The following is a 23940-nucleotide window of genomic DNA, read 5'->3' as shown; positions in this document are numbered from 1 at the left end:
ATAAATGTGCTATGACACACATGCACCTCTCATACTTAAAAATAATAATGTAATTTAAAAATTTTATGAAAGCTAAGCCCCAACTATCTCATCGGGCTCTTGTTTTCTATGTGGGTTTTTTTGAGACCACAACAGAAAAACCTTCCATCATCACACCCTGTGAAACCCAATGCCTTTTATCTTTTCATGAAACTGCTCCTTCTTTCCCTGTATCTATCACTCCTCGGGGACTTTCAAAGGCCCATCCATTCACTGCTCCATGTCTTGAGGTATTATTTTACTCTGCTGTCTGGAGGTTGTGGAGTCAGACTGAGCTGGAATCCCAACCCCTGTGTGATGACGGGTCCATCGCGAAGTCTCTCCGGGCTTTGCTTTACTCACTTGTGAAATAAACACAGGATCGTCCCTATAGTGTTCTGTGAGACCTGTGGGAAACTCCTCAAATGGCTGAGAATAGGCCCAACATTGAACTCTTCAAAACACCTTAAATCCTGTCCTTTAAAATAGTTAAGTGAAATGCAACTTTAAATAGTACAGTAATAGATAGTAATTCATCTCTTGCATCACCAACTGGAATAATAATAGAAAGATTTCTCCTTTACAGTTGGGGGCATCTATACTGTGATTCAGACCAAGGCCAAAACAACAGCAGATGAATGGGGAGAAAACTACTTTCTGATAGGTCCATATTTTGAACATAATATGAAAACTCAAGTAGAGCAGTGTGAACCCACCAACGATGCTGTCAAAAGAGCCATGGATGCAATGAATAAACACGGCTGCCAGGTAAAAGATTCTGATTGTCCCTTGCCGCTATATCTCTCAATGAACTGTTATCAGAAAACAGAATATACACACCTTCCAACAACTCACCAGAGATGGCCATCTGCCCAGCTAAGGAAGAAGAGCAGATTTGCAAGAAAGACACTGATTGTTCTTACAAAGGGGGAATTTGAGGCACCCTGTGAAGTCTAAGATTCTCTAACAGGACAATGAGTGGGAGCTCCAGGAAGATTCAGAGTTGAGACAGTCTTAAGAAAGTTGTACATAAAGTGTGGCTAGGTCATAGGAGTTGATGACATTATTCAATACCAGTTTACTAAGTGCACACTTTTGGTCAAATGGCTTCTGAATTTTTTCCTTTTCTTTTGCCGTGACAGGGTTGGGAATGTAGTTCAATGGTAGATTATTGGCTAGTATGCATGAGGCCAGGAGCCCTTGTTAGAACCTCACAGCTACAGAAGGTGAAATAACATATTTCATTGCTGAGATAAAATACCCTATCAGAAGGAAGCTAGTGGAGAAAAGTCTATTATGCCAGTTCCAGAGGACCCAACAGCCTTTCCTGGCCTTCTTAGAAGCCAGGAATACATGACACACAGACATACAAGCTTGTCAGAAATGTGCCTACACTAGGCTGAGCATTCAAAACTAATGATAAGTCTGTGTGTCATGATTTGGGAGCTAGGTGGTGGCCAGAAAGAAAGAGTTTGATACATAAGCTTTTGTCTTTGGAGAACAATTTCACATTAACCCTTGGTCTGCCACTGTTCTGTCTCTTAGTTTCTTGGTTATGATGAAACACTGTGACAAGAGTGAGGTAGAAAGGGCACATTCGACCTGAAGTTATAGAGGGATCTAGTCCATCGTGGCGGGGAAGACAGGGCAGCAGACAGAACAGCCAGGGCAGTGGGCAGGGCAGCCTGTAGGAATCCAAGGCTTACCTCTAGTGAGCCTCTACCTATGAAAAGCTCCCCAACTTTTCCAAACAGTACAACCAGCTGGGGCCAAGTGTTCCAACAAATGGGCCAATAGAGGGCATTTCACATTCAAATCATAACCTTCTGCAAATAATGTTTACATCTTCCAAGCCCAAGTGCACATTCTTCTCTTTCGTTGTACTTAAAGAATCACTGGCTATGTTTTCTTTCTGTATCAGGTGTACTTTGGAAGATGGCTGATAGAAGGGAGTCCCTACGTGGTGCTTTTTGACATAAGCTCTTCAGCATGGAACCTGGACAGGTGGAAGGGTGACTTCTGGGAAGCATGTAGCGTTGGCATCCCTCATCATGACCGAGAAGCCAACGACATGCTTATATTTGGGTCTTTAACTGCCTGGTTTTTAAAAGAGGTACAGTTTGCTGTATAATGACAGAACAGAGGGCAGCCTCCTGCACTGAGGATCCAGCGATGACCTAAAAATTTGGAGATAGGCTTCTACTGATTGTTATAATGCATTTTAAAAATGATTTCAAGGAAATATTTGCCATTCCTTAACGACCAACCTTTGCAACAGAATAGTAATACTTATTACTATTTATCTCATGGAATATTTAAATGAAGTCATGCATATAAAACACCCAGCTATATTGCCTGCTCTTATAGAAGATATGCAAAATATATGCATAAAAGAGATATGTCGTGAAAAATACATATAAATTCTAGGCAGCAGAAAAGATTTGAAACAGTCTGTTTTGTTTATGTATGAGCACAGCTGGACATAGAGTGAATGCTTGGTATTTCCTTTATTCACTAAAGCCTGAAGTGGCCTCAGCAGCTACTGAGGAGTTCTTAGAAGCAAATTAGTCAGAGGGAGACTACCAGAAGGCAGTTTTGTAAATGGGGCCTTCTCAAATCTTGGATTTCCCTGCATGCCTCTTGTCACCTGCAGAGGGTTATGCCTGACAAAAGTCAGATCTTAAGGAAGGAGACCCCTAGTAAGGAGGGAGCTAAGGGCATAGTATTGTGATGGTGCTCCCTTTAACACATCTGTCAGATGAAGTCCTATGCAGTACTCACCAAGAGCTAATTGGAGAAGGTGGACAGGTGGCTTCTTAGTAGTAGCAGAAGTGAAGACAGGTTAGTGACTTGGGAAAAGTCTGTTGTAGTAACAGATATCCCATGGTACCAGTAAGTGCCACCAACTCTTCCTCTACAGTCTTCCTGCCTGAGCCATGGCTCCAAGTTAGAGACCAGCTACCAAGTGGTATTGTGTGTAGTATGCATATCTTCAGTGTAGGAGTGTGTGTGTGTGTGTGTGTGTGTGTGTGTATGCATGTGTTTGATGTGCGGGTATATTTGTATGTGTATATGCGTGTGTGGTTGTGGTGAATGTGGTAAATACGTGTTTGGTGAGGAGTGTATTTATGTGGGAAGGTGTGTGTGTGGTGTGTGTGTCTGGTGTGAGTGTATATTTGTGTTTGTGCGTATGTGTGTGGTGTTTGTGGTAAATATGTGTTTGGTGGGTGGGTATATTTATGTGGGAAGGTGTGGGGGGTGGGAGTGTATATTTGTGTGTGTGCATGTGTGTGTGGTGTATGTGGTAAAGATGTGTGTGGTGAGTGGGTGTATTTATGAGGGAACGTGTGTGTGTGTGTTTGGTGTGGGGTGTATTTGTGTGTTGTATTTGTTGTATGTGTGTGGTGTGTATGTGCTTACTGTGAATGTGTATTTGTGTGTTGGGTGAGTATATTTGGTGTGTGGGTGTACGTTTGTGTGTGTTTGTGTGTATGGTGTGCACGTTTGGTGTGGGGTGTGTTCACATGCAGGGGTTTGGGTGTGAAAGAAGCTCACATGGGTAGACTCAGTAGATTCCCTTTATTTCCTCAAAAGTATTACTTCTGTTAAGAGGGTTACGATTTATACACCTCACGTCTGTCCTTCTACTGTGGGCAATGCTCAAGATCAAGCAACACCAATCACTAAAGACTTTTCTCCTGATGCAGGTGACAGACCACGCGGACGGCAAACATGTAATTGCCCAATTCCATGAATGGCAGGCTGGAACTGGGCTGGTTCTTTCCCGTGCCAGGAAACTTCCCATCGCCACAATATTTACAACCCATGCCACGCTGCTTGGGCGGTATCTCTGCGCAGCAAATATTGACTTCTACAACCAGCTTGACAAGGTAAAGCACCCACTGGCCCCACTTGTCCCCTTTCTTTCAGGCTCGCTGAAGCCCAAAGATGAAAGATATTGATCTCTCCATTTCAGCTAACAACCGCATGGCAGCAATGCCCTTTTAGCTCATCAGAATTCATGGAGCAGTGTCCCCTGGGTGATGGAGGTGGAGGAAGTTTAACTTTGTTTGCGGTACAATGGACTATAGAGGCTGAGAGGCCCGAGTTCTGCTCTGTCTCTGAAACAGGGATAAAGATGGGCATAACAGGAAGGTGACACTGTTCCTCCCCAGATTCAAGGTCTGATGATTGACAGACTGGGATCTTGGGCAGACCCGGATCGGAACCTAAGCCTTATCTCTTTATCCCCTGCATGAGTTATTTATTGGCAGACACTTTAAGCAAAGGCCTCAGCTTCTTTCTGGAATTCTGGAGTGCACAGGTGAGGTGCTCCAGGGCCAGGGAGCAGATGTCACAAGAAGTGGAGGTGGGCACCTCATGGCCTGTTTTACCGAGTGCCCAAATCTGTGATATCAGTTCATTTAGTTTTTATCTTTCTTCAATTTCCAGTTGAACTGGCATGATAAAAGTGTCTTCCTAATTTTAATTCTATTTATGTGTCTGTGTGAGTGTGTGTCACAAGTGTGCAAGTGCCCTTGGAGGTCTAAAGAGGACGTCAAATCGTCTGGAACTAGAGTTGTGAACTGCTCAAGTGAGGGCTGGGAATTGAACTCGGGTCCTCTGTAAGAGCAGCACATGCCTTTAGCCATTGAGCTGTCTCTACAGCCCCAACGCATTTTACATTATAAAGTCAGAAAGATTATCAAAAGCACACATTCGATGGCCATTAACTAAAACAGTGTGTGTTTAATATCTAGTTTACTTATCAAGTCAGTTTAGGGCTTATAGGTTTGGTTTCACTATTAGGAAAATCAGGAAATTGAAAAGTTGAATTTTTAAAAACTTACCCAGACTTAAACTTCTGGGATCCTATGAATCAGAATGTGTGTCTGTGGATGCACACACGTGAATAATAATCAGCAGCAGGGGGGAGTTGATGCCGCTGTCTCGAACATGTTTGGAATGTAAGGACAGGCCTTCTGAGAGCCTCTGACGGTGCAGACAGTACTGCTAATGAGAGCTGCCCTACAAAAAGGTCAGCCGAAGCGAAGATCCAGGCTTTCAATAAGTCAACAAGGTATTTTAAAAGCTGGGAGACAAAGGTGACTGGCAAACAGTGTATAGTAACAGTCAACTAATCAGGGCAAACCAGCACCCTGTGGTGAGCATCCGGCAATATGTGCCCAGAAGGTCAGGCCAGGATCTTACAGGGACCCCTGGAGTCCGTCACTGAAGAGTGCTTTGTGGTCTTAGAGATCAACATTCAATAAAATCTAATAATGTATTATGGGTGTCTTATTTAGGAACAAAGACATTATAGTATGCAGATAGATTACAAGCCTTTTGATTAGTTATTATGCCTTCAATGGTAACTCAAATCTCAAGCATGTTCAGATATATGCTATGTATTTCAACCCTTTATTCTAGTAGATGGTTCTGCCAGTCACTAGTGGATAACAAGTCGTCAAAAATTAGGTTCTGAGTAATATTTATAAGTATTTTCTTAACCGCAGGAGATTCTGAGCTCACACTAGGTTTAATTTAGGCAACATATAAACATATTAAATTATTCTCCTCAACTAAGACATTTAATAGAAACGTGACCCTGGCCAAGTTCCCTCGCCTCTGAAAGGTTCAGGTTTCCCTTCTGTAAAATGAAGACAAACACGTGAGTTTTCTGAGAATTAAACACGACAAAGAGCAGAGCTGAACGCCATGTTGGAGATATCTGATGACGTCATATGTATATTTACCATACTTTCTTTTAAGATACTGCCAACGTCACAGGGAGTTTCGTGAGAAATGACAAATGAAAAAAGGTTAAGGGTTCACTGAGGATTTGGTTTGTGGGTTATTTTGTTATTGTTGTTGTTGTTTAGCTTTTTTTTTTTACCTAAAATATCCAGAATGCACCCACAAAATCTCATAAAAATATTTCACTAAGATCATGAGTGATAGATCCCACAACCTCACATACTATAAAGTGAGCGTACACTCTTTGAAATTAACTTGGAAGGGGTAAGTAACTGAGAAAAGAAATCTCTCGGTTTTTCTCTCTCAGCAAGTTAAATAGGATAATAGTTATCCAAACTTTTAGTGTCAAGTTTGGTGTCAGCTTTGTTTAATTTTTTAATTTTTAATTTTATTTTATCGGTATAGGTGTTTTGCCTACGTGTATGTCCATGCACCATGTGTGTGCCAACTGCCTTCTGAGGCCAGAAGAGTGCACTAGATTCCCTGGAACTAGAGTTACTGATGGTTGTGAGCTGCCATGTGGGCACTGGGAATCAAACCTGGGTCCTCTGCAAGAGCAGCCAGTGCTCCTAACCACTGAGCCATTCTCCAGCCCCCATTTTTTCCAACCTTTTTTTTTAATTTTATGGGACCAACACACTTTTGCTGAGTGACTCTGCTACACTGCCTTTTTGTGGTTCGTTGTTTGTGGTAAAATATAGAATCCTTGGAGGTTAGAATTATCTGTATACTTATAAACTGTGGAATAACAAAACATGCAACAAAATGTCAAAATTTTATGGGGGGGTGAAATAACAGTCTGGAAGACATGAAGCAAACAATATTTTTTAAAATACCAGTTTTATAATTTAGCAAGCGGCGTGATATGCACTAGCGCTTTGATGGGGTTATTATAACTTCAATCAGCTGTGAGGAAGAACAACTGTGGACTACGGGTTCTGTTTTGCATGTGAAGAGGATCGCGCAAGGAACATGTGTTTGTCTTCCACAGTTCGACATAGACAAGGAGGCAGGGGAGAGGCAGATTTACCACCGCTACTGCATGGAGCGGGCCTCGGTGCACTGCGCACATGTGTTCACCACCGTGTCAGAGATCACAGCCATCGAGGCGGAGCACATGCTGAAGCGGAAGCCTGGTAATCCCGGAGGCTGGCTTTGCCATCTCCTAACACACGCAGCACCCTTGCTTAACGGCTGTGATCTTGCCTGGCATTCCCCTGCTTTCAGATACCCCTGGGTGCCTAGAGGAGGCTCTTCAATAAGTGAATAAATTTTGTCAAAGAACCAAACCAAACGTGGAAAACAATAGCCCGAGGACAGAGCAGTGGCAGCCTGTTGGGCTAGGCTGTCTTTGTTCTTTCCGAATGTTCCCGTGGATTTGGTGCTCTCTTGGACTCTGTCTTAATTAGGGCTTCAATTGCTGTGATAAACCCAACCGAAAGGGACTTGGGGGGAAAGGGTTTGTTTCAGCGTACAGGTCCTGATCACAGCCTGTCATTAAGGGAAGCCAAGGCAGGAACTGAAGCGGAAACGCGGAGGAACAGAAACCGCGAGGGAACGCTGCTTGCTTGACTGCACGCTTTTTCTGCCTTGCTTAGCCTGATGATTTCTTACACCATCCCAGGACAGTCTGCTCAGAGGTGGCACCGCCCACAGTGGGCTGGACCAGGCTGGGCCTTCTCACATCAATCACTGATCAAAAAGATGAACCGCAGGGCTGTCTATAGACTCATCTCACAGAAGCAAGTTCTCAGTTACTATTCCCTCTTCCCAGTTATGCTAGTAAGTTGACAAAACCCACCCAGTCAGACTCATTCACACACTCATGGTTCTGAGAGGACATCGGCGAGCAACGTCCTGATTTCTCTCCTGATCTTCCCGTGTGTCTCTCTTTGCACTTACCCAAATGCTTTGCTTTTTCCTGTTCTAAAGGAAAGTTTTTGTTTGTGGGGGCTGCCCTGTTAAAGCGTTGCATGCTGTTGTTTCTGGTTGTTTTTAGTTTTTGTTTTTCCTCACTGCCAAATACCTTGGGAAAGTAAACCACAGTGTCCACTTCTGTTTCCCCACCAAGCCTCATGTGCTTGTCCTCCCACACGAACCCAAAATTGTCTTTTTAAGAAACTACCGAGTTTGGGGTTTTATTTATTTAGTTCCTCTAACATTAAAGGTGACAAAGAATATGCATTACCTCTCAGAAAAGAGTCCCCATTTTTTTTTTTAAATTTTGTTTCTTCAGATGTAGTAACTCCAAATGGCTTGAATGTTAAGAAGTTTTCTGCAGTGCATGAATTTCAAAATCTCCACGCCATGTACAAGGCCAGAATCCAGGATTTTGTTCGAGGTCATTTCTATGGGTATGTTTTTCTTTTTAAAAACGGAAGGAAGGAAGGAAGGAAGGAAGGAAGGAAGGAAGGAAGGAAGGAAGGACTGGGCTGTGACAGTGCACTTGGGAGGAGGAGGCAGGTGGGTCTCTGTGAGTTCGAGGCTAGCCTGGTCTACAGAACTAGTTCCGGGAAAGCCAGAGCTACACAAAGAAACCTTGCCTTAAAATCACCCCTGTAGCAAGAAGCTGCAGGCCTCTTCCCGCCACCCGGCTCCCACACGGCTAGCTTTATACCCGAAATAATTACACAGAAACTGCATTCTTTTAAACACTGCTTGGCCCATTAGTTCTAACCTCTTATTGGCTAATTCTCACATCTTGCTTTAACCCATTTCTAATAATCTGTGTGGCACCATGAGGTGTAGCTTACCAGGGAAGATCTTAACCTGCGTCTGTGTCGAGTGGGAGAATCATGGCGACTGCCTGACTTGGCTTCTTTCTCCCAGCATTCTGTTCTGTCTACTCCGCCTACCTAATTTTCTGTCCTATTAAAGGGCCAGGGCAGTCTCTTTATTTAACCAATGAAATTAACACAAAACAAAAGACTCTCACATCACACCCCCACCCCAAAAAGAAAAAGAAAAAAGAAAAGAAGGAAGGAAGGAAGGAAGGAAGGAAGGAAGGAAGGAAGGAAGGAAGGAAGGAAAGAAGGAAGAAAGGAAGGATGAAAACTGCAGAGGTGGTTCGATGGTTAAGAACACAGGCTCCTCTTGCAGAGGACCAGGGCTGTGTTCCATGCATAATATCAGATGGCTCACAACCGCTTGAAACTCTAGCATGGGAAGGGGTTCTGACTCCCTCTTCTGGTCTCCAAGGACATGTACAGGCACACACACACACCCCTTTTTCAAGGTATTTTCAAGCCGTATAGCAAATTCTTCCTTTTCCCCAGTCCCCTTAAGTTTGAAGAGACTTCCTCCAGTGGATTTTGGTACTGTTGTTCTGTTTTATTAGAAATTGCTTTGTTTTGTTTCAGTCATTTGGATTTTGATCTGGAAAAGACTTTATTCCTTTTCATTGCTGGGAGGTATGAGTTCTCGAACAAAGGAGCTGACATCTTCTTGGAATCCTTATCCAGGCTCAATTTCCTCCTAAGGGTAAGGAAGTTCTGGGGTGTGGCACATGGACTTTCTGATATGGGGTATGAAGAACCTAGCTTTGAAGAGTGAATTTGATTTTGGTATTTTAAAATGATAACTTTGGGCAGTTAAGATAGATCAGCCAGTAAAGGTACTTGCTACCAAGTCTGACTTCTACCTCTAGAACCCACATGATGGAAAGAGGGAAAGACCCCAGAAGCTGCCCTCTGAATACACACACACAAACACACAGACACAGACCCACAACCCCACACACACACACAGAAAAAGAGAGAGAGAGAGAGAGAGAGAGAGAGAGAGAGAGAGAGAGAGAGAGGGGAAGACGGAGACAGAGACAGAAAGAAAGAAGAGGAGGAGAAAGAGAGAAATGTAACAAAACATTGAAAATGATATAATTCTGAAAACCTGCTCAGTTTACATGTTGGAATTGTATGTCATTCACAAGTGTCTTTGTCCATAATCTAAAGTACCTTTTAAAATCACAATTTTGTACTATACATGTCACATGTTAGAAAACCATTTTAGTAGCCCTTTTCTTAAAGGGGGTTTGTTGAAAGACAGATACAGCAGTGTCAAGCAAACTAAAAGCCACAGATCATTTATTAGAAACCAAATGTAAGTCATGCTGACACACACATTTAATCACAGAATTCAAGAGGCAGCAGGATCACTGAGTTCAAGGACAGTCTGGTCTACAGAGTGAGTTCCAGGGCAGCTAGGGCTGCATAAAGACACACTAGCTTAAAAAGTTAAAAAAAAAAAAAAAAGAGGAAGGAAGGAATAATGAATGGAAGGAAGAAGAAGAAAGCTTGTGGGTGATGATACAGCATCCTGATAGGTATCACCCTTGGCATCACACTTAACACCCCGAATCCAGACAGCTCTAGCTGTGGCTGCCCCACTGCATGTGAATCAGTCAAGTGTCACAGCATTTGGCTTCCACAGAATAGGACAGATGTTGCTAATTCAGTTTCTCCCTGCTTTTACCATCTACACCAGCTCCCCAAGTTGACAGATCTCCAACTGTTCATCTCTGAAGGGTTCCACCAACATCAAGAAGGTTCTACCCTTTGCTCAGAAAGCAGGCCTAAAAAAAGAGGAATTAAGCAGAGCAACCCAGGCCAAAGGAGACAGCTGTAGAAAGTGACTTTAGACCATAGCTATTGATTAAAGTGATTGGTTTATATTCCAAATCTATCGCACTAAAATAAAGAACAAATGATACAAGAGTGTGAAAGTTCAGAGCTATCAAGACGCAGAGACATTGGGCGTCCGAGAGATGGCTCAGCAAGTGAAGACACAGGCTTCTCCTTCAGAGCTGCGTTCCCCCACCCACATGGCGGCTCACAACCTCCTGTAGCTCCAATTCCAGGGCATCCAATGCCCTTTTCTGACCTGCTCAGATTCTGTGCTCTTGTGCCCACACCCACACACATACACACTTAGTTTAAAACAAACAAAGAAAGAAACAAGATACTGAGACAATATAGATTTTCCTGAGTTCTGCATTATTGTCTCCAAGTTTTTTGAAATATAGTTCTTCTTTTCCTCTGTTAGCAAAAATATTATACCACGTATGATGAAAGACTTCCTAAAACTGCATTATAAGTAAGTGATTAGTAATAATAACACCATGTGCAAGAAAGATTAAAGTGAAAAGGATCATTCTGGTATAATCTTTGTTCATATTTCCAGACATATATCCATAAGCATGTTTTGTAAGTATGCTTATAACTGTGAAGTGTCAGAGGGCAGAGGCCACTCAGCTGATGGAAAGATGTCCCAAACTCAGGACATAGTCTTTCATTTTAAGCTATAAGGATATCCACATGCTCATAGTTTTAACTGAGTTGAGGCTTTTCCTCCGAAGTGTCTTGATATATGTCATTGTCTTGTGTGAGAGAGAGATGTTATGCCCAAGGAATGTGTGGAAGAGAATAAGAAAATATAGATTTTAGATGTTAAAATAAGTATCAGTTTAAGTATTAGCTTTTTCCCTAATAGGCTGTGGGTGCTCGGATAAAATATTACACAATCCGTGCTTTCTTAGCATCAGTAGAATGAGATGGGTCACATCTAATGTGTGTGGTAGTTACAAGGGCAGAGGTCAGTTGTGTGTTTATAGTGCCTAGCACAGCATCTGCTACAACCAAAGTGTGAAGCATAAATTTGCTCTATTCCTTTACGTGTTGGCCTAAAAGTCAAAATGCATCATACGGACCATCTAGGAATGAAGCAGAAACATGCAAAAAATCCATTTGTACAACTCAGTAAATTAGATAGAGTTAGAAGAAGAATCAGAAACAAATCCTCATTAAATTTTGGACCTCAATATTTAAAGAAAGAATTTTGATTTTTTTTTTTTCTGTCAGGCCCCACAGAAAAAACACACTGACCTGAGTAGCTATTATTATCTATTTTACATGGCCAGTGGTATGGAAATAATTCGTTGCCAACAAATCCTGCTTGGAATTCGGTTAGAAAAGTCTTGGAAAGACATCAGCTTCTGTTCTGTGGCTCAGAGCTCGGTGTTCTTCCGTGATACAGGAAAACACTGTTTTCCAGGCTTGCGGTCCCTGTGCCAGGTGCTTTTTGATCTTTGCTAGGTGACGTTACTGTGTTTTCTGTCCCTCCTCAGATGCATAAGAGCAACGTCACTGTGGTGGTGTTTTTCATCATGCCTGCCAAGACAAACAATTTCAACGTGGAAACCCTGAAGGGCCAGGCGGTGCGGAAACAGCTGTGGTAATCTCGCGTTTGTCAGCCTTCTCCGGCAACACGTGAAGGGAGTTTTGCCTAAGTGTACGACCTCAGAGCTGTGCCCCTGAACTTCGTTTCTCTTTGACGACTGTAGCATAAATACTGTGTGGTTCTCTCCTCCTAGCTCATGCATTGGACTGCGCAATGCCCGTAATACGGGGGGACAGTACTAGGAAAACTTTCTAACAAACAGCCACAGAATGCACGCGTGTCCTTATATGGGTTTTAAAGATGGGTTGGATGTATACCAAAGCAAGGAGCTGAGTATAACGACTCCCTCTATGCTCAGCCCAGATCAAATAATTACCAAACACCTCACTAAAGTGCTCTGTTCACTGACCCTTCCCTCTCTCAACCATTCCCCAGTTACTGCAAGCAAAAAAAAAAAAAAAAAAAAAGAATTCCAGCTCTCTAGGCTGTTCAAATGTTTTGTGACCTTAGTCCTGGATTTGTTTTTTCTCAACCAAGCTAAAATTAGACAGTTGGGAAATAATCGGAGGGCCTGCATTAAAAAAAAAAAATCTTTGTAACTTCAAGGAATGTTAATGAGACAACAGCACCTTCACAACAGATGGGGTCTTGGTTCCCTTGCTATCCCTGTGCCAAAAGCACTACAACCAAGGCAGCACATAAAGTAAAAATTTAATTCAGTGTTCACAGTTGTAGGGGGTAGAGTCCATGAGCATCATGGTGTGGAGGCAGCAGGCAGGAAGGCAGAAGACAGCAGGCAGCAGACGTGTGATGCTGGAAAATCAGCTGACAGCTTACATCTTGACCTCAAGCATGAGGCAGAGGGAGCTAACGAAGAATTACATGGGCACTTTGACACCTCAGAGCAAAGCTCACCCCCAATGACATACCTCCTCTAACAAGATTTCCTATGAAATCTTCTGAAACAGTTCCGCCAACTAGGGACTAAACATTCAAATATCTGAGCTGCTGGAGGCCGTTCTCATTCAGACCCCCAAAGATCAAGATGAAAAGTTATGATTGCATGTGAATTAGGAATCTGTCTGTGTCAAACAGGGACACTGTGCATTCCTTGAAGGAAAAGTTTGGAAAGAGGCTTTACGATGGGTTATTGAGGTAAGTGCTTAGAACAACTTACGCATCAACATCTAAGTCTTCACTATCCACACAGCCCAATTTAATCACTTTTCATGCATTTTCTTCTATACGTAATGGAAGTTTTGTAGCCTTTGAAGATGTCATTTGAGCACTAGACTTTTACCTTTTGTTTGACAGTATTAGTGAACAGCTTGCACGTAGGAGACCATGTGTGCTTATGTGCACAGGTTCTCGTTCACTGGGTACTCATTAATACATCAGTCTGAGACTGAAGGGGATTTTAAGTTCAAATATATATTGACTTAAATATAACAAATAAATAGTAAATATTCATATATTAAATCTGTGTTAACGTCTTAGTAAATAGCATTATTACGATAAATGAGCTATATATGCCTGGCAGAAAGAACTTAACTAGTGCCAACCATTTTTATTTTAAACACTGTTTTCATCACAGAGGAGAAATTCCTGACATGAATACCATCTTGGATCGAGATGACTTAACAATTATGAAAAGAGCCATTTTTTCAACTCAGGTAAGAAAAATTTAAAGGAAGTTACAATCTCTTGTGATCATTAAAATAAATCTAGGCAACTTTTTCTTCATTCATATGAAGGAATTTACCAAATTAGGAAATTTCAAGTCTGAGAGTTGGAAAACATAATTCTTTTTTCATTCCATGTATGTTTGTGGTTGTGAAGCAGGGCATGCATGTGGGGGTCGGGGGACAACTTGAGGGAGTTAGGGTCTTTCTACCATGTGGCTCCCAGAGATGAAACTCAAATAATCAGACTTGAACATTTGACCACCGAGCCATTTACCCACCCAGAACAATACTCTTAGAGGGTCACTTAAATGATTTTATATGTGCTTTTCTGAATTGCTTCTAAGAGATTCTTTAAGAAATCTCACAAAGTCTGCCTTTGAACCTATTTACAGAATTCTTTTTGAGCCAATATACTCAGCTGAAAAAGTTATTTCCAATATAATAACAACAAAATAATTTGTGAAAATCTCCAAAAGGGCATAACCCCCACCATAGTAGAGAAAATGCCAATGCTTCCTTACTGATCCAAATTGTTGTTTTAAAATGTGCTGTAGTATTCTAGACATGCATGGGGGTCCTGTTAATAGTGTGGTTTGCTAGACAGTTCCAGTGACTAAGTTCATCCTGGGTGCAGATTCCAAAGTACCTTAGCATTCTAGATATACCCGGAAGCATTCATGACGTCCACACCTTTCGCACAGTGGCTGCATGTGGGGGTGGGGGGAGAGAAGCTTTCTGTTCTCAGTCTGTATAGAAGATTCTGAAACTCTTTCTCTTCCCCTGAAAGACACAAAGCTTAATCATCAAAACTAGCGTCATCTTAGAGGGCTGAGTACTCAGAGGGAGCACGAGATGTCCCTGGCCTTTTGCAGACATGAATCACGCTTCTTAATGCTTTCTCACCACCGACACTTTCTTCCCTTGTTCCCGCAGAGACAGTCCTTGCCTCCTGTCACCACTCACAACATGATTGATGACTCCACGGATCCCATTCTCAGCACCATTAGACGGATTGGACTTTTCAACAACCGTGCAGACAGAGTCAAGGTGGAACTAATTGGTTTGTTATAAACGACTTCAGAATTGCACAGAATAGGCGGAGGCAAAGACTCAGTTGGTAAAATGCTGGCCATGCGTGAGCCTGAGGTCACCCTCCAGCACTCCGGTACAAGCTTGGCCAGGTGCCACATGCTTGTAGACCCAGTGCTCGGGGAATCCATGGGATCTCTGGAGCTCACTAACAAACTAGCCTGGCTTTAGTTGGTGAGCTCCAGGCCAGAGTGACCCTGCCTCAAAAAGAACCATGGAACACTCTTTAAAAACAGCACAGCTGTAGGGACATCAAAACACACATGCACACACTAGAATACCTGTCCCCATGCTCACATATACAAACAAAAGAATTATGTAGAATATACTTCGGAGGGAATTTATTACAAGCTCTTCATTGTTTTTTGTAAGTGTTTTCTGTAAAAAAAAAAAAAACTCTTAAACACTTCTAAAATAATGATTGATTCTGCTTCTTGTTTTAGGTGATTACTCTTAGATCTCTGTCAGCTCTGAGCTTTGATCCTAATATTTGTATGAATTGAACAATGTTATGAGCAGGCACAAGGAAATTACCTACTTTTTAGTGATCAAGACATGTTGTAAAACTTACTTCAGGAAAGGACTCTGATAAGAGTTATGTTTTTTTTAAGTATTTTCATTTTCTTTTGTGGTATCTCGTTTTTAAGATTACGTTTATCCATTATTTATATTGTGTGTGTGTGTGGTGGAGGATAACATATGTCACGGTGGCCATGACAAGGTCAGAGGACAATGGGCAGATCAACTCAGGTTACCAGGCTGAGTGATCCACACCTGTACCTCCATGTATGGCTGTGCGCCATGCGTATGTCTGGTACCCAAGAAGTCCAGAAGAAAGCATCAGATACTCTGGAACTAGAAGAGATGGCTATGAGTCACCCTATAGGTTCTGGGAATCTAACCCAGTTCCTCTGGTGGAACAATTAGTGCTCTTAGCCATCTAGCCATCGACACACCTCTTCATCCCCTCCACCCCCGTTGGATTTCTATGTGGGTTCTGCACACTTGCACAGCCAGCCTTTTCATATTTCCCCATCTTCCCAGCCCTGTGTATACACTTTAATAGCCTTTAACCCAAGAGCAATTCTCTGGGAGCCTCATCCAGGCACCACCTCCTTTCTGTAGCATCCTCAAAGGCACTTTCTGTTTGATGGAACTGATGAGTCTCAATTGGCACATTGCTATCCCTCCAGTGTCTTCATACTGGGGCTCACCTTTGGCTTCATTCATCCTGAGTTTGGACAAATTAACAATGATGTGTATTTATCATTACAGCATGAGATAGGAAGCTTTGCATCCTAAACACTTTTGTGCTCTGCATATGTCCTGACAATTCTGTCTTTTCTAGAACATCATACAGTAGATGATATTTTACATAAAACTAGGTATTTATGATTTGACATTTTATTCCTGAATACCGGCACTCCACTGCACATAGGCCTTTATGTACATGTATTTTTCTTTGAGGCAATCATGACTTTTGAGCAGAGGCATGAATAGCATCTTTGCAGAACACTCCAGTGTTACGTGGACTAGGGAGCCTCTAGGTGAGAGTGGATGGCATGGTGTAGCTTGGGCAGGACTGTTCCAGCCTCTTCCCTCCCCTGAGGTCTGTCTCCCTCAGAGGACTCATGTGTAGGTCACAAGTGATCCATCTCCTCTTCCCTGCTCAAGTTGGGAACAGACTCACAAATCAGACAGGGATCAGCAGTTGGGAAACAGGGCTGGGGGAGGCTCGAGGGAAGAGTTTGGTGTGAAAGCAGAGAATGTGTGTGCCACCTCTCCACCATGTGACCCAGGATTTGGAGATGAAGGGCAAAGTTAGTGCAGAACAGAGACTTGGATTTACAGAGTGGAGGGAGATGGAGGGTCTAAGATCCTTACAACTTTTTTCCCCTCTATCCATGAACATCAAGCACATGATATCTCTAGGATAAAGTATAGGAGGAGCTTGTCTTTGCTTCGTTTTCTTCATTAGAACTTTCTTTTTTAGGTGATTTTACACCCTGAATTCCTCTCCTCCACTAGCCCGCTACTACCCATGGATTATGAAGAGTTTGTCCGGGGTTGTCATCTTGGGGTGTTTCCGTCATACTATGAACCCTGGGGTTACACTCCAGGTATGTGACATGGATGAGTACAGACAGATTCTGATTGGGTTGCACGTTATTTAGTATGTGTATGTATGTTAAAGTTGGCAGGAAATCTCTCCTGAGACTTTGCTTTCTCAGTTCCTATAAAAAATGATAAGGGATGGATCCATTCAAGCCTGAGTTTTATGCTTTGTAGATTCTGAGAATGGGAACACACCTATGAGACCGTGCTTAGAATATACAAGGCCGTCCCTCCAATCTCCAGCACCACTAAATAAATAATAAATAAAAAAGCAGACAGTTTGCCTGCATTCCAGCATAAAGGATAGGAGTAACTTTCATGTGTCTTCTTGGTAATAAAAAATACCCTTCCTGATCTAGATTAATTCCACTTATTTTAAAACAAAATGCTAAAAAAAAATTATTGACCTACAACCCAAGAGAAAACAGAGGCCAGGTAAAGGGGCAGTATTAGGTTGAATTATTAACAATTTCACAATGTCAACATATTTAATTTTTCATGTGTATAGTTGTTTTGACTACATGTATGTATGTGCATACCATGTGCATGTAATGCCTTCATGGGCCAGAAAAAGATATCAGATCCCCTGGAACTGGAGTTATAGTTGATTGTCAGCCACTATGTGGGGAGCTGTGGGAACCCAACCCAGGTCCTCTGCAAGAGCAGCATGTCTATATTTTCATCTAGAATTTAAATACAGTATCTAAAATTCTAAAAGGAGAGGCTACTGTCACCCTCACAGTATGAGCAGTCTAAGGGTTCTGAAGCTGTTTTATTCTGATCTATTGTTTCAGTCCCATCAAATTACGAGACAAGAATTCTATAGTATTGGAACAAGCAAACTGTAAAGGGTTTGTTTTTTTAATTTTTCCTTCTTTTTCTTCATTAGAATTTTCTCTTTTAGGTGATTTTGCACCCAGAACTTCTACCTTCCATCCATGTAATTAATCAACAGTAGAAAATTATTTATTTATTTATTTATTTATTTATTTATTTATTTATTTTTTTGATTTTCGAGACAGGGTTTCTCCGTAGCTTTTGGTTCCTATCCTGGAACTAGCTCTTGTAGACCAGGCTGGCCTCGAACTCACAGAGATCTGCCTGCCTCTGCCTCCCGAGTGCTGGGATTAAAGGCGTGCGCCACCACCGCCTGCTTAACAGTAGAAAATTATTAAAACTTTAACAGACAAAATATAACTACTTCTTGAAATTTGACATAAAAATGCATTTAAATCGTTTTTCTCCCTTGTAGTTCTAAAGCTTATTATTAGTGTCATGTCTACATTTTTGAAAACAGTTTTCCTTCTTAGGAGGACATGTCCTCAGAGACTATTTCAATTACATATTTAATAAAGTAATAAACAAAACATATTTTGTTGATGAATGGAACAGATGTTATCCATTCCTGTTCCCATGATTTCTAGTGTGCAGTTCAGTTTTCCTGTAGGGAAACCTATTGTGTACAGAGGATGAAAAAGCAAATGCATGACTGACTGACAGGACTGGGAAGACATGCCCATCAGTGCAAAGACTGTTATAAACCTACCCTGCCTTTCCACTGAATGCTTTGGGTTGTTGGCTTGTTTGTTTGTTTGTTGTTTTTATTGTTTTTTTGAGACAGGATTTCTCTGTGTAGCTCTGGCTGTACTGAAACTTGCTTTGTAGACCAGACTGGCCTCAAACTCATAGAGGTCCACCTGCCTCTGCCTTCCAAGTGCTGGGATTAAAGGTATGCACCACCAACAGCCTGGCAAAACATCTTTTATTTAAGGCATTTCACTTTTATTTTAAGTGTATAAGTGTTTTGCCTGCTTGGGTGCCTATGCACCACAGTCATGCAGTGCCCACAGAGGCCAGAGGGGCATTGGATCTCCTGGGACTGGGGTTTCAGAGGGTTGTGAGACACCATTTGTGTGCTGAAAATCAAACCTGGGTCCTCTGCAAGAGCAGCCAAAGATTTTAGCTATGGAACCATCTCTCCAGGCTCCCAACACTTCATTTTATAAGACCCCAAATCATAGAGATTTACCTAATGTTCTAAGATGAAGGACAAGGAAGAAGTTATGGGATATAAATAGGGGAAGGAAGTTGTGAGAGTTAACACAGCCAGTGAGTTTTTTCTGTACGTTTAAATTGACCAAATGAGTATGTTAGTGTTCTTCCTGTTGTTTTGATAAAATACCCTGACAGACAGACAAACAAACAAACAAATAAAAAACCTAAAACAACAACAAAAACAGCTTATGGAAGAAAGGTGTTTGGGAGACTTGTGGTTCCAGCAGTGTATGGTCTGTCGTGATAGACAATATAGGACAGCAGACATGAAAGGCCTGGAAGCAGGCGTAGAGGGCTGTGTCTGAGCTCAGGAAGAAGAGAGCTGACAGGCAGAGGAGAGAGACTATAAACCCCAAAACTCTCCTTCAGCAAGACTGCACCTCCTAAAGGTTTTATTCATTCCCAAATAGTACACCAGCAGCCATTCAAACACATGAATCTATATGGCCATCTTGTATTCAAACCACAAAAGAGAATAGTCACTCTCTAAATTGGTACTTGGAGAGAAAGCAAGCCTTTCTGTGGCATAGATTTAACTAGAGTACATCATCTCTAGTTTGTTTTTATAACAATAATATGGTGCTGTTCTAACTATAGAAAGCACTCACTAAAGCCAACTGTACATGTTAAGTTTTTTCTAGGAAGCTAAAATACCAGCACTGGGCTTTGAGAAGGCCTATGAAATGTTTATTTTATAAAATTCATTCAAGGGACATACATTGAGTTTCCGTGGTTTCCTGGCTTTTACTACAAAATATATTAGTGAATTACTGAATGAGAATGAAAATAAGGTTTTTTTTAATCTTATGGCATTTTTAAACAAAACTTTATATTTATGTAGCTATATGAATTATTCCTAGGAAGAGTTCCAAAATTTTTGGCAGATATTAAAGAAGTTGGCAATCCCTATCTATCCCCCTTCTGCAACCTCCCTAAAAGTAAAAAGCACTTCTGTGTGGCTGCAGAACTGAGCCAGGAGGAAATACTCACAAGCAGAGGAGACAAAGCCGTGATCTAAACTGAACCACCCCACTCGTAATGACACAACTTTTGCACACATCTGCACACAAGAACCAATGAGATGTCCATATCCCCATAAATGTATATTACTTGTTTAAAATGTAGATGTTGGGATAAGGAGATGGCTCAATAATTAAAGGACTTGGCATGTTGGCATGAAGACCAGCATTCAAATCCCCCAAACCCACCAAATGCCTCATGGGAGTGGCAATAAGCCCGTGATTCCAGTCTCAGAGGAAATAGCAAGGGGTCCCCAGAGAAACCTGGCAAGTTATACCAGCTATGGATTTTATTGAGAGACCTTGCCTAAATGAATAAGGTGTAAGAGCAATTGAGGAAATTTCCTTGACATCAGGAATGTACACACACACAGGTTCACACTCTCATGCACAAATAAACAAAAAAAAACCCACAGCTATCTTTGAGAGAAAGATATTTTTATATTTATATATAGCTTAGATATTTTGTGGAAAACAGGTTTTAATTAAAAGGTGAGGGAAGACTGAAAGAGACCATGAATTCCCTGCACCTGTAAGAGAGTGCCTGGGTTGTGTGCAGAGGAGATTACAGTAGGGGAAAACCTGGCTGTGTCCAAGCACTCCCTCTCCCCCACAAAGTCACAAGCAGAGTCACAATCTCAAAATGGAACAAGAGTCAACCAGAAAACTAGACAGCTGGGCTGAGCCAGTAAAAAGCAGCAGGTTCCAGCAAGAACTCTCAGACTGGATGTCTCACTTCAGGCCCTGCTTTCCCAAGTCCCCGGATTCTACGGAGAGGCCAAGTGACATCAACTCCTCATGCATTAATTTCTTCACCGTTCAGAGAGGGATGATGTCAGCATCACTTTATGGAATGCTTGCAAAGATACCTGTGTTACGAGTGCAGATAAAGGGTCTATACCATGTTGGGCGGGGAGTAACAATCTGCTACTAGGAAACAGGGCTTTTTCTCCTCCACGTGAACGTGGGGGTTGAGAGCGGGTCTGCAGCTCCTCCTTTGTCCATTCTCTCGCAGCCGAATGCACCGTGATGGGCATCCCGAGTGTGACGACAAACCTCTCTGGCTTTGGCTGTTTCATGCAAGAGCATGTGGCTGACCCTACTGCATATGGTGAGATTTTTTTTCATTCATTGTGTCCTCAGGGTCTTCACAGGGTCTAACACTAAAGCTGTCCTGTAATGAAATTAAAGCTTATATTTCTCATTTAATTAAAAGTAGATAATATAAGTAGGGGATCCATAGGGAAGAGTGTTCTTTTTTTTTTTATATTCTATCTTTATTTATTTATTTTTTATTCTTAATTTTTTTTTTATTAAGAAAGAAAAAAAAATTTTCCGCCTCCTCCCAGCCTCCCACTCCTCCCACTCTCCCCCCCCAACTTCAGATCCCCCTAACCTCCCCCCCTCCTCTCCCCCTCCCTCTCGAGTCTGAAGAGCAGTCAGGGTTCCCTGCCCTGTGGAAAGTCCGAAGTCCTCCCCCCTCCATCCTGGTCTAGGAAGGTGAACATCCAAACTGGCTAGGCCCCCACAAAGCCAGAGCTAGAAGTAGGATCAAAACCCAGTGTCATTGTCCTTGGCTTCTCAGCAGCCCTCATTGTCCGTCATATTCAGCGGCGTAAAATGAATGCAGACAGATTGTAAAAAATATATACAGCTTTAATGTAGAAATAGACGTACAGTACCATGATTCCCACGGAGAACAGGAAGCAGAAGCGAAGGCTGGGTGCACACCGGGCAGATTTATAGGTAAACATTAGCCTGAGGCGAACACGCCCCCAATGGGCTGGACTTGGACTTATCCCTACAAATGCTGAATATTTTGCTCTCAAGAATTGCAGAGGGGTGAAACTTGGGCAAACTTTACCTTTAAGTTGTTTTTTGATGGTGGTGATAGGATATTTTTTCTCTTAAGTCCTAGGAGCAATAACACAGTGGGTGTGGTCTGGGAGTATGCATATTGGTCGCTCTATAAAAAACATGTTTATTCTTTTAAAGACTGAAGGACAATTTGCATTTCACTGTGTATCTGTTCATGTTGCATAGCAACAAGACCAGGATGGGTTCTCTGCCTGTGCCTGGAGTCTGCAGGAGGCAGCTCTCCTCTGGTAGTTCTCAGTTGTTAGTGGGAACACGGAGTGGGGGAAGGGGAAGCTAACATAGGTTCCATCCTTTGTTTCTGGCTAGCAGCAATTCCTAGAGAATTACTGACCCAGAGGGCTAGATATATTTTTTAAGGTAAGATTTGTTTTGGTGGCAGAAGGTTGATGATGATTTTTAATAATTAGAAGATTGTAAAAAATATAGAGCCTTAGAAGAGGGGAAAATATAGTGGAGGTGGTAGCTTAGGCAGGTACTGATGATGGGCAAGTTGTGGTCTTTGGTGGAACCTAGGCAATAAGTTAGATGTCGTGTTTTTATTTATGTGTGTGTTCTCCAGGTGTTTACATTGAGAAGTTGGAAGTTGTTTTGATCTCTGTCTGTGTTCTGCAGGTATTTACATCGTCGACAGGCGCTTCCGATCTCCAGATGATTCTTGCAACCAACTGACTCAGTTTCTCTATGGGTTTTGCAAACAGTCACGCCGTCAAAGAATCATCCAGAGGAATCGCACAGAAAGGCTCTCCGATCTTCTGGACTGGAGATACCTAGGCAGAGTAAGAAAGTTCCTCGGGAGCTAGGCAGAGCTCATTGAGATCATATTACCCAATGAAAACCTTGCCTCTAGTCCCCATCTGTAAACTAAACTCGGTACCCTGAGTACTGAAATCTCAGGGTGTGTCCCTGTACCTTTTGGCTGAATGAGAGTCCTCAAAAGTCTCTAGACCCAAGTCTTCCTGGGTTTAGATATCCATGACACCACATCTTTCAGGATGTAGCATGAACCCAGCATGCACTTAGTTTGATGCCTAACAGGCATGCAGAAGTGCTTTGTGGAGTTGAGAAAATGCCAAGAGCAAAGACCTTAGTTGTTTTTCACTCCACGGATGCCACACTCATATTCTTCTCTGATGCAGGGTGGAAAGGACATTACCTTTGAATGCATTAAGTACAGGCAATGCCTCCACTCACTTGTTCCATAGCTGTGCAATCATCTCCATGTTCATATAGCCTAACACTGAGTGATTTAATAATAAACAAAGTACCTTAGCTTCCCTGGGTTTTGCATATTATTGAATTCTCCTGGTCAAGAATTGGTGTAGCTATCAGCTGAGTATCTAATCCAATAACACTGGTACTCAGGTTGACCTAAGCAGTTAATGCTACTCCCTCATTTGAATTGAGAGCAGGAAGGCCAGGGCCTTAGTTCCGTTCCTTATCTTGGTCAGGGCAGAATTAGTGTCTAATATGTCTAGATAAGAAGAATGAAAGCAGTTTTCAGTTATGTTTACATTCAATCCAGATCTCAGCACGGCTAACACAACTGATCTCCCACAATGTTTTGTGATATTTCTGGACATGTATATTGACAGGTAAAAGAACCATAGATGGTCAGGTTTTTTATTTATTCTCAATTTGGGACACACAGCTTTCCCAGCTTCAAATATACAGCAAGCTATCAGTCAACACAATGTCTGATATGGTCAAGTATCACACAAAAAGTACAGTTTTACATAGCAGTTGATATGGAGATGGATTTTCCAGGCTTAGGAAGATAGGACCTTATGTCCTTACTTGGTTACTGAAATACCTCATGTGTTCAGAACATGTGAACTGGCTTTGTTTTGACAGTATTACCAGCATGCCAGACACATGACTCTGAGCAGAGCTTTTCCAGACAAATTCCATCTGGAGCCCACCTCACCTCCAGTGGTAAGTATTTAATGTAGTGTTTGCTTTTTTACAAAAAATGACATTTCTTATTTGGCAGTTCTAACAAGACCTTTGAATCCGTAAGTAGCTAAATATGCCAGTAGTCCACCTTTTATGGTGTTAGAACTGTGAAGAAAGGAGGCACACAAGCCTGGATGGCTGATTCATATCATTGGAGGCATATCTCTTCATTATAACTCTCTCTGCCTTGATGCTTG

The 23940-nt window shown here is 42.1% G+C and overlaps 1 protein-coding gene across 1 annotated transcript in view; it reads left to right on the top strand.

Moving 5' to 3' along the window:
- Positions 1-23940, top strand: part of Gys2 (glycogen synthase 2) — a 34072-nt gene that overhangs the window by 6000 nt on the left and 4132 nt on the right. The window contains exons 2-15 of the mRNA XM_005364568.1: positions 605-786; positions 1940-2131; positions 3726-3908; positions 6767-6911; positions 8012-8129; positions 9135-9255; positions 11897-12003; positions 13045-13104; positions 13544-13622; positions 14568-14681; positions 16717-16843; positions 20928-21023; positions 22403-22566; positions 23642-23722. Coding sequence (XP_005364625.1) covers positions 605-786; positions 1940-2131; positions 3726-3908; positions 6767-6911; positions 8012-8129; positions 9135-9255; positions 11897-12003; positions 13045-13104; positions 13544-13622; positions 14568-14681; positions 16717-16843; positions 20928-21023; positions 22403-22566; positions 23642-23722 — 1769 coding nt within the window. The remainder of the gene's footprint in view (positions 1-604; positions 787-1939; positions 2132-3725; positions 3909-6766; positions 6912-8011; positions 8130-9134; positions 9256-11896; positions 12004-13044; positions 13105-13543; positions 13623-14567; positions 14682-16716; positions 16844-20927; positions 21024-22402; positions 22567-23641; positions 23723-23940) is intronic.

The sequence above is a fragment of the Microtus ochrogaster genome (genome assembly GCF_000317375.1).
Source record: "Microtus ochrogaster isolate Prairie Vole_2 chromosome 14 unlocalized genomic scaffold, MicOch1.0 chr14_random_2, whole genome shotgun sequence".
Lineage (NCBI taxonomy): Eukaryota > Metazoa > Chordata > Mammalia > Rodentia > Cricetidae > Microtus > Microtus ochrogaster.
Note: the sequence above shows the minus strand (reverse complement) of the source record. Positions and strands in the feature narration are given on the sequence as shown.